At 43.2% G+C, this 10,882-nt stretch overlaps 1 protein-coding gene across 1 annotated transcript; it reads right to left on the reverse strand.

The window, feature by feature from the left end:
• Nucleotides 1-143: 143 nt before the first annotated feature.
• Nucleotides 144-10,866, reverse strand: METTL3 (methyltransferase 3, N6-adenosine-methyltransferase complex catalytic subunit). Its single transcript, XM_082619423.1, has 11 exons — nt 10,670-10,866; nt 5,236-5,453; nt 4,736-5,140; nt 3,639-3,814; nt 2,820-3,036; nt 2,403-2,590; nt 1,984-2,022; nt 1,695-1,803; nt 1,509-1,574; nt 1,224-1,336; nt 144-365 (listed from the first exon to the last, which is right to left on the reverse strand). The coding sequence occupies exons 1-11, from the start codon at nt 10,767-10,769 to the stop codon at nt 254-256; spliced, it is 1,743 nt and encodes a 580-aa protein (XP_082475549.1). The 5' UTR covers nt 10,770-10,866; the 3' UTR covers nt 144-253.
• Between the last annotated feature and the right edge of the window lie 16 nt (nt 10,867-10,882).

The raw sequence follows: 10,882 nt of genomic DNA on the forward strand, positions 1-10,882 counted from the left end.
ATTCATTTAGTTTGAACCCTTATAGCAACCCCATGAGGTAGGTAATATTCCCAGTTTACATAAGTAATCATACTGAGAGATGAGTTACACAAGATCACACACTGTTAAGTGGCAGAGCCAGAACTTGACCTCGAAATCCCAACTACAATACAAACTTTTATTTAAATAAGGAAAAAAAACTATTGTACAAATATTACTCTTCAGGTGCAGCCTGCAGAGCCATGGCTATGGATGCTTAGGTTTAGAAGTACTTCTATAGATTCTTAGGTTTAGAGATGATACCATCTGGATACCTTTGCTTGAACCGAGCAACCACATCTGGGTCTAGTAGGTGGATCCCATCCAGTTGGTTTCCAAGGGTGATCCTGAAGCAAGGGGAAAGATGGGGCAAACCAAAAATCCTGGAATTTAAAGGCTTAATACTGTTAAAAGATGTGTACTTTTTATTAAGACTGCCTATCATCTCATTGAATATTTGTGCCAATTCTTTTAAAAAGATCTTAGTATAGTATATGGTAGTATGGCTGGTTAGAAATTGGGCACAGATTCTGGTGTTAAAAAAGGCTGGATCTGTATAATTAAGGGTTAATAACTTATGTTTAACCAGGCCTACTTCACAAAGTTGCTGCTGCCAGTGAGTATTCTTTGGATTAGTGAAATGCTAGCAGCAGGGTTTTTTTTGTTTTTTTTTTTTTTTGCGGTACGCAGGCCTGTCACTGTTGCGGCCTCTCCCGTGGCGGAGCACACAGGCTCCGGACGCACAGGCTCAGCGGCCGTGGCTCACGGGCCCAGCTGCTCCACGACATGTGGGATCCTCCCGGACCGGGGCACGAACCCGTGTCCCCTGCATTGGCAGGCGGACTCTCAACCACTGCGCCACCAGGGAAGCCCGCAGCACGTCTTTTAAAGTTCTACTAACAGGATGAAAGATTAAAATTGTTGACAGATTACACAGATTCTCAGTAACCACCAGGGGGCAGATTCAGTACATCCCATAGAATAACGAAGATTTTTTTTTTTTTTTAGGTTGTAACAGTGGAGACCTTAAGAGCAGTGGTTTAAATCTTAAAACCTGTTGGGTTCCCAATGAATGCTGGTTGCTTAAGAATCCTCTGAAGCCCATTTATAGACTAGTGGAATGTGAGGTGAAGCTCTACTAACTTCTGTCCTTGACCATAAACAGTTTTGCCCTTGGGGGCTAGCATGTTCTCTGGTCACCTTACCAGTTCGGTTGCACATTGTGTGGTCGTCCAAATAACTCAATCTTGCGAGTGCCAGGGGACAGTCTTTCAATCATGCCATAGATTTCATCTGGTTTATGACTAGTGGAACGAACCTAGGAAATAAAAGCTCTAGCTACTTTTAAGTTACCCAAGATTGCAATTCTAGCCCTTTCCATTTATGTTTATGATCCCAATGAGAAAACCTGGGATAAGAATATACCTGACTAGAATAACTGATAGCAGTTATAAAATGTGGATTTTTGGATGCCTGGGCAAAGTACATACCTCAGCTACGATCACATCACAATCCAGACCCTGGTTGAAGCCTTGGGGATTTCCTTTGACACCAACCTGCTCACCAGAGAACAGATTACCTTATGAAACCTCAGCATTTGAACTGTTTCTCAATAAGAAATCAAACAGTTCCTATTTTTTGCTCCATCTATTGAATTGGGCCCCACTGCTGCTCACCAAGCAGTGTTCCTTCCCATGGTTCAACCAATGACCTGTGCGGCCTGTCCGAATGATGCGCTGTAGTTGATTTGTCTTCACCCAGATAATTTCATCTACCCGTTCGTAACTGTGGGGTATAAGAAAAAGAATTAGAGCTTTAATCAGGCTTTCACAGTTTAGGGGTGGTGCCATCTATTCTACAGAGGCAAGGAATCACAGAATACTCTGAAAGAAAGGAACACATATCAACTACAGTAATTATGTACTTATTTCCTTCAAAGAAAGCAACACAATGATCGTTACTTACCCCCAGAGGTTCAGACATTCTCTGCCCAACTCCATGGCCCTAGAAAGAAATAAGGGTTAAACAGCTATTTCCATCCCATATTTCTTCTCCCTTCAAGATATATGTGTTGTTTTCAGTGGACATTCAGTGAACATTTACATGCGAGACACCATTAGGGCAACAGAATGGATCTAAGAATGAAAAAATAAAACATAGTATCTATTCTCAGTGACCTTACCTTTCACAAGCAACAAATGTAGAGTTACATAGAATTCATGTATCATTTGTGTTACAAACAGGCATTAGATCTCAGTAGGTAAAAAAGGCTGACTCAGTCATATATTTAATAGCAGGGCTAGGAAAACCCAGGATTTTATCCCCACCCAGTACTCACTCTATACTATATCTGCCCATACCTACATATCTTTGAACTGCATTACCTGCCTGTGACCCAGAGGAAGAGAAAGCCATCATCCTGCAGTACTGGTATGTTGAGCCTGCGCATCTCATCATCTGTCAGGGTCCCATAGGGCAGCTCCATGTGAATATCCCAGGGTGGGTCAGCCATCACAACTGCAAACTTGCCCAAGATACTGACGTCCAGGTAGCGGATATCACAACAGATCCACTGCATGAGGTGGTATTTGGTCATCTTCCCTTCCTTTACTCTTAGATTCATGGCCCCAGTCCCTCTTTTTACGTTTGATGTTCCTATTCCCTTATATGCATATCTATCCCACTCCATTCCCAATCAGTAGGGCGGATTGGTGATGTATGCCCTGCTTTCCTGCATGTATGGCTACCCTACTAAGATAAAGGTCCTTAAGTTGAGGTAAGTTTTCTGAGCAGATAGGTACCTGAGGTGGGAAGAGTCGATCTGCATTGGAGTCACCTCCAACACTCTGTGTAAGGGCAAGCTCCTGGCTTGGTGTATGGTCTTTGCTTCCAGGAGCTTCAGAATCCATGCAAGCATCAATTTCATAGTGAACATATTTGCAGGTATCCATGTGGAAACATGTGTTAAGGAAAGAGCAGTCACCTAATGACTCATCAGTGTGTTTATTGATGATCCGTCTGGGGAAATAAAAAGGGAGAATTGGAATAAAGATGGTGTTCCAGTTAGATGCCACAGTTCGAGGTCCAAACTGTTGCAAAATTTCTAGTCTTTCACTATCATTAGAGCTGCCTCCACAAGTTTTCAAATAAGGAAGGCAGGTGACATTAAAATCTGTAATTTACACTAAAGAAGAGTTTTAATTCCTCTCTGAGCAAAGAGTTAACTTCCTTATCTTATGACAGGAAGGAAGGGCTTGCTAGTTAGAGCAGAATAAAGCACCTACCTAACAGCCCAGGTTCCTGTTTCTCCTAAGATCGTCCTTCTTCCAGAGAACTTTAACTTTCACTGGGGCTCGGAGACAGAGATGTCTTGCTATTGCAAGAACAGAGGGGCATTTTTTTCTTTAAATCTCACATCTTTTGGGGAGTGTAGCCTGTATTCCCTCCCAGAGAACACTACTTCTGAAAGTGTACCTTCAGAGTCTGGAAGTCTTAGACAAATCATATTAAAACCACTTAATAACAGGATTAAAGACAGAAACCCAATAACCGGAAGAAATGTGCTTAAAAAGAATGATCGCTTCTAGGAGACCCATCCGATCCCCTCCCTCCCAAAAGACCTGAAGTGCAGCTTGCGACAGGGCCGGTCAGCATCACTGGCTTTCATGCACTCCTCCTTGGTTCCATAGTCACAGAACTCTTGCACTTGAGCCCGACCTCGTGAGCGAAACTTTTCAACTATGGATTGTTCCTTGGCTGTTGTAGTATTCAGTAGCTCTAGGATCTCCTGACTAACCTGTGACAGAAGAAACCTTGGTCTTAAAAAGGTTTGTAGATAAAATTAGCCCTTAAACCACCTCTGCAAATTCTACTTGACATCAATGTCCTATGAGGGGTCAATAGACTAAGTTAATATGGGAAAATTGGAGCCCTAGGAGAAGAGATGTGTCATGGGTTTAGTCCTTTCTCACAAATGTGCATTTGGGATGAAATTAAAATGTAAGAAGACTGGTTCCTACTGCTAAGCATTAAGCTAAACTCCCCTCCCCAGGAAAGCATTCCTTCCAACCAAAACCACTTACATTTATTAGGTACTAAACCAAGGCACAGTGCTAAGCACTTTAGTGTTTAGCTCAGAGCCCATGCAACAATTCTATAAGTGGGGGGTGGGGGAGCGGTAGGAAATGGATAACTATTGTGGGTCCAATATTTAGACTCAGAAACCACTACAATGCCATTCCACATTGTACAATCAATTTCCATAATTATTGGTCCATATGACTATCTTCCAGTATTCGTCCCCTCTATTACTATATTTGGATTCCTCTTCTCAAGATCTGATGATTCTTCCAAACAGATCCAATGAAAAAGCTTCTCTAAATCAGAGTTTCCCAACACTGGTGCATTGTTTACATTCTGGGCCAAATAACTCTTTGTCGTGTGGAGGTTGCCCCTAAGACTGTAGGATGCTTTGCAGCATCCCTGGCCTCTACCCACTAGATGCCTGTAGTGCTCCCGTGCTGTGACAACCAAACATGTCTCCAGACATTGCCCAATGTCCTCTGGGGGTTGCGAGCGGGGTAAAATCATCCTCAGTTGAGAACCACTGCTCTAAACCCTGAATTCTAAGAACTGCTCTTCGCCCTAGGGGTAAATTCCTCTCAACCAAAGCTAAAATTCAAAGTACATGTGTGAAAGCATTTCCATCTACCCCTACCTTCTTGCTCTGTTGTTCCTTAGTAGATTGTTGGTTAAGAAGGCTCTCTATCTCCAGATCAACATCTGAGGCAGCATGTTTCCTTGATTTCTTGGTTGGCTCCTTGGCTACTTCTGATGCTGAAGAGGCCAAACCAGAGGCCAAAGAGCTAGCAAAGGCAGCTACTGTGGTCGAGTCCTGTTCTGCACGCCGCTTCTGCCCTGTGAGAGTCCCTGCTACCTCCCCAGAGCCCTTTTTTTCTGCCACAGCCCCCATCATGGCAGAGAGCTTGGAATGATCAGCGTAGGTCACAAGAGTGGGATGTGCATCATCTTGTAGGAGACCTCGCTTTACTTCAATCAACTCCTGAGCTGCAAACTTCTGTAGGAGGCTTTCCACCCCATCTTGAGTGGCAGGGGCATCTGGCTAAGGAAGGAGGGTGGGGGGAAAGCATTAAGACACTGACCATGAACTGAAGAAAAACAGTGGTAGTTCCCAACCTTGTCTTATCTGGTCATTACCGTGGAGATGGCAAGACGGATGGACACAGCATCAGTGGGCAATGTTAGTGCCAGATCAGAGAGGTGGTGTAGCAACTTCTTCTCTAATTCAGGGTCTGTAGCTAGTTCAGGAACTGCTGAAGCTGTGCTGGGCTTAGGGCCACCAGAAGTGGGTGCAGTAGGCACTGGGCTGTCACTACGGAAGGTTGGAGACAGTGCTGCCTCTGGATTCCGAAGATCTAGGAGTGAAGAGAAATGAAAATGAAAAAGGGCAACCATTGTCAATGTATACATTCCTCAGGAGTCAAGTTCTCCAGCATTCACAATGCACAGTTCTTTCATTTCATGAAGAAAATTCTCTGACCAGATTTAGCACTAGATACCCTTTATTAAATCACACTCAAGCATTCACTGCTTTGCCAAGATAATCCTGGATTTTCTGGGAACCACTTACCTTTCCTCTGTTGGGTGAGAGGTCTTTTCCTAATTCCTTTTCTTGCTGTGCTTCAAGGAAATAAATTAGCAGCTTGGTAGATTTAAATGTCCATACCACCTCCCTTCAGTCACTCTAAAATGACAGCTGATATAATCAAGCTGAATTTATAAGCCAGGAGTATTTTCAACAACCTACACTGTGATCAAATCTTTTTGAAGAACTGACTTTGAATTTGAATGAATTAAGGCCACTGGACATCAGAGGGTATAAAAAATGACAGCGTTGGGGGTTAGAATGATGCGACCTTTAAAGTGAAACACAAAAATTTTATAAAACTGCTGAAGCCCTGGTCAGCAATGATATTTCTTGACTATATTTTTATCACTTACTCTAGTACTTCACAAGCTGGGTAGCCAACATAACCTTAAGAAGAGTTAAGAAACTCAAATCGGGACAAAATATTACCTTTGGGAGAGCCTAATATCTGTGATTATTTAGTTAAAATACAGATGAAATATTAAACATTCAGAAACTGTATTGGAATTCTGTTAAATACTGTGTAAGTGGACCACTAGTTTACATTTAGAGATATTCTGGTTACTTAGAAATTTCCAATCTAATGGAACTAACTTTAGTAACATTTAACTCAGAAGTCCAAGGAAAATGGAGCTGAAGTATACCAAACACCTTGCTGGAACAGTTACATTTTAGGAAAATAAGTTATACCATACATGGAAAACAGACTCTACAATTCCATACTAACTAGAAATGTTAAATAATTGCAGAACTTTCTTTACTTTGCTCATGTATGATTCTTTTATGTTCTGCTGAATCTCAGACTAGAACTTTTTTTAAAAAAAAACATAATCCATTTATTTATTTATTTATTTATTTGGCTGCGTTGGGTCTTCGTTGTGGCACGCGGGATCTTTGTCGTGGCACACAAATACCCTAACAGACATCATCTCACTGAGGAAAAGCACTGATTTTGCTCCAATGTTAATGTCAGTAAGTTGAAAATGTACATTTTATAATTAACCTGATACTACCAAGAATATAAACATTTCTTCTTCTTACAGAGTTTTCACTTTCTCTGGTAACTAAATTTATATGTTGAGTCATGTATAATTTTTCTTAAAGTAAGCAAGAAGTCTATGAAAAGAACCATTTTAAACATACATTTTCTATCCCTGGAACTGGATACAGACATTTTTTTTTCTCTTTGGTTATCTGACTGATGACTTGTTTTAATACAGTTCTTTTGGGCTTCCCTGGTGGCGCAGTGGTTGAGAGTCCACCTGCCGATGCAGGGGACACGGGTTCGTGCCCCGGTCCGGAGAGATCCCACATGCCGCGGAGCGGCTGGGCCCGTGAGCCATGGCCGCTGAGCCTGCGCGTCCGGAGCCTGTGCTCCGCAACGGGAGAGGCCACAACAGTGAGAGGCCCGCGTACCGCAAAAAACAAAACAAAACAAAAAAAAAACAGTTCTTTTAAAAAACAGCCTGTGGGCTTGCTTCCCTGGTGGTGCAGTGGTTGAGAGTCCGCCTGCCGATGCAGGGGACGTGGGTTCGTGCCCCGGTCTGGGAAGATCCCACATGCCACGGAGCGGCTGGGCCCGTGAGCCACGGCCGCTGAGCTTGCGCGTCCGGAGCCTGTGCTCCGCAATGGGAGAGGCCACAACAGCGAGAGGTCCGCATACCGCAAAAAAAAATTTTTTTTAATAAAAAATAAAAAACAGCCTGTGATTCTGGTTATGAATCCTTGTGATAGTAACACCTCCTAGGAGTATTCTTTTCAGGACATTCAGAACACTGAAGCTGAAAATACCTTTTTAAAAAATACCTTTTTCAGGTTATTGGGAGGAGGAAGCTCACGTTTAACATTTTGGAAAAAATCTAACAGCTGATTAATGCAACTGTTATTTATAGATGGGCTTTAGCCACTCTGTGAATTCCTTGAAGTCACTACAAATTTGGGGGAAAGACTCCAACGTTTCATCATGCTTAAAATGGGTCACTGGCAGAAAATCATTAGGAATGCTTGAGCTCCAACTCCTTCAGAAAGTATCTGTTCAGTTATTACTTCACTGTATTTACTGAGTGCTTCCATTATGCTGGTAACTATGCTAACACTCTGCTTCTAATCTAATGAAAAATTTAATGTGTTGGACTCAGCAAAGGAACACTTAATACTTGAGTTTATTCTTTGGTTAAGAGCTCCGTTGAAGATAAATAAAATACTAGCTTGAAGACATAAAAATATGGCCAGTCTACTAACTTGCTGATCCCTAAAACATGTCAACATCTATATTCACATCTTCAATCCCACTGATGAAATATATTGAGCAGTTCACATATTTACTATGTGCTAAGCCTGGCCAAGTTTATTTTGTTTCAGTTAAAATGAAGTAAATATTTATTGGAAGTGATAATCCTCACTTCAAAAATCTGTACTTTACTCTATGGAAAACAGTATGGTGGTTCCTAAGAAAACTGAAAATAGAATTACCATATGATCCAGCAACTCCACTTGTTATATATCCAAAAAAGCTGAAAACAGCATCTTGAAGAGATATCTGCACAGCCATATTTACAGCAGCATTATTCACAATAGCCAAAAAGGTGGAAGCAAGTATCCACCAGTGGATAAATGGATAAACAAAATGTGGTATACACATACAATGGAATATTATTCAGCTTTAAAAAGGAAGGGGGGGCTTCCCTGGTGGCGCAGTGGTTGAGAGTCCACCTGCCGATGCAGGGGACACGGGTTCGTGCCCCGGTCTGGGAGGATCCCACATGCCGCGGAGCAGCTGGGCCCGTGAGCCATGGCCGCTGGGCCTGCGCGTCCGGAGCCTGTGCTCCGCAACGGGAGAGGCCACAGCAGTGAGAGGCCCGCGTACCGCAAAAAAAAAAAAAAAAAGGAAGGGAATTCTGACACTTGCTACAACATGGATGAACCTTGAGGACATGCTAAGGGAAATCAGCCAGTCACAAAAGGACAAATACTTTATGATTCAATTTACATGAGGTATCTAGAGTAATCAAACTCACAGAAACAAAATAGAACGGTGGTTGCCAGGGCCCGGGAGAAGGGGAGAATTGGGAATTACTGTTTAATGGGTAGAGTTTCAGTTTTGCAACACAAAAAACTTCCGGAGATTGGTTGCACAATAGTGTGAATATATATATACATTACACTATCAACTATACATTTTAAAATGGTTAAGATGGTAAATTTTATGTTATGTGTATTTTGCCACACTTTAAAAAAAAAGTTGTACTTAAAAAATGCCCAGCTAACGGGCTTCCCTGGTGGCGCAGTGGTTGAGAGTCCGCCTGCCGATGCAGGGGACACGGGTTCGTGCCCCGGTCTGGGAAGATCCCACATGCCGCGGAGCGGCTGGGCCTGTGAGCCATGGCCAGAGCCTGCGCGTCCGGAGCCTGTGCTCCGCAACGGGAGAGGCCACAACAGTGAGAGGCCTGCGTACCGCAAAAAAAAAAAAAAAAAAAGCCCATCTAACAAAGGTCTCCCAATGATTCTTGGTTCATAGTATTCTGCATTCATTAATGACACGAATACATTTTAGTTTACTCAATATCCTTGTCCTTTAACATTAACCTAAGAAGTAAACAATTAAGTATCAGATTTCAGTAATGCTATAAAAATCTAGATGTGGTAAGAAAATTTTTATTTTCTGTGAGAAAAGAACTGAAAGAAGAAAAAAAACTTTGCATATGACGCAAAGTTTGGTTAATACCGAAGTGTGGTTAATACCATGGAGAAGTGAAGTGGAATTTCTATTAATTAATCCCTGATAATATGACTTGCACTTCTTCCCCTACTTACCCTGCCCTCTTACCTTCCCTTTAATTATCTAAGTCCTACATAGCCATAGAGACCAAATTCCAAGTGCCAACTCTTCCCTGACACCTTCAATGACTAAACTGACTCTTGTTACTTCTACCTTCACTGTACTCATTGTGGAATCGATTCATTTGGCATTTTACATATGTCATATTGTATTTCTGACTTTTCCTTTATCCCGAACTAAATTTTAAACTCCTTGAGGGCAGGGACACTGTCTTACTTATTTTTGTCTAACCAGACTCATGTATGCTGTAGACACTCGATAGATGTTCATTCATTATGGTATAAGAGTCCTGCCAGGGCATCTTCTAGTTCCAAGGGCCAGACTACAAGTGCATGGACCTAATATATATTTCAACACAGGACTTAGAAGACGGACTCGAGTATACTGATATACAGTGGAACAAGCTACCACAAGAGTGGTACGGATTCATTATCCTTGTAGATCTTTGATTTGCCTTAGATAATTCAGGGCTTGTGCTGGGGATGTGGTATGAGTAGCACTTAATCTTTTAAGGTTCCTTCAAGTTTTAAGACTGTGATACAGGGGACAACGGGAGGGGAGAAAACGTTTAAAAACAAATGTTTTCAGATTCCTGCTCAGTGTGTAAACGGCTAAGACAATGTCAGTTCCTCTACTCGTTTAGCAACACCGAGTGCTAACTCTGCGGGGGCCACTGAGCTGGGCACTGTGGATATAAAGGTTCCGTACTTGCTCTCACAGCGCCCAGAGTCTCAAAAGACATGACTACTAAAAAGCAATTGCTATAACCGAGAGAAGAACAAAGCGCCACGGGAGTAACTAAAAAAAGGGACTTGCTGCTTCGAGGGATCGGGGGCTGAAAGGCCTAGCAAGTGAGACGCTCTCACAGACTCAGGAGCAGTCAACCTGACGCGGGGAGGCGGAGGCTTCCGGCCGGGGAAAGCGGAACCGGCGGAACCAGGGCCCAGGCTGGGAAGGAGCCGCGACTACTTGTAGGAGGGTGAAGCGTCTGTGCTGCTGAGGTGGGGGGAGAAGAGTACCAGTGTATGAAGCCTTAAAGAAACGGCCGTTAGGGGAAAGGCACCGACTCAGGAGCTGTGTTTTTCTCCAGGGTTCCCTCCAGCCCTCCCCGGCTAAGGCTCGGCCCCAACAGTCCCGCGCCTCACCCAAGTGCCCCGAGTCCTGCTTCCGCCTCCGCTGCAGCCTCTCCCGCAGAGAATCCAGTTGCTTTTTGTGGGCCTGGATAGAGCTCCACGTGTCCGACATTTCGGTCTCGCAGCCCAGACACGTCTCGAACCAAGGGCGGCTGCCTTCCACCTCTCAGCCCTAGTTCCAAGAATTATCCAACTCTCACGCGGACACCCGAAGGCTAACCGGAA

The sequence above is a fragment of the Mesoplodon mirus genome, assembly GCF_964341445.2.
Source record: "Mesoplodon mirus genome assembly, chromosome: 4".
In the NCBI taxonomy this organism is placed as follows: domain Eukaryota; kingdom Metazoa; phylum Chordata; class Mammalia; order Artiodactyla; family Ziphiidae; genus Mesoplodon; species Mesoplodon mirus.

What these genes read in the sequence shown, in the direction of transcription:
- METTL3 (XM_082619423.1), bottom strand. Translation starts at nt 10,769, where the DNA reads ATGTCGGACACGTGGAGCTCTATCCAGGCCCACAAAAAGCAACTGGAT. An exon ending in TCCGTCTTGCCATCTCCACG is followed by an intron (nt 5,141 to 5,235) that starts GTAATGACCAGA and finishes CTCCTTCCTTAG; the next exon opens with CCAGATGCCCCTGCCACTCA. An exon ending in ATGGGAAGGAACACTGCTTG is followed by an intron (nt 1,575 to 1,694) that starts GTGAGCAGCAGT and finishes TCTGGTGAGCAG; the next exon opens with GTTGGTGTCAAAGGAAATCC.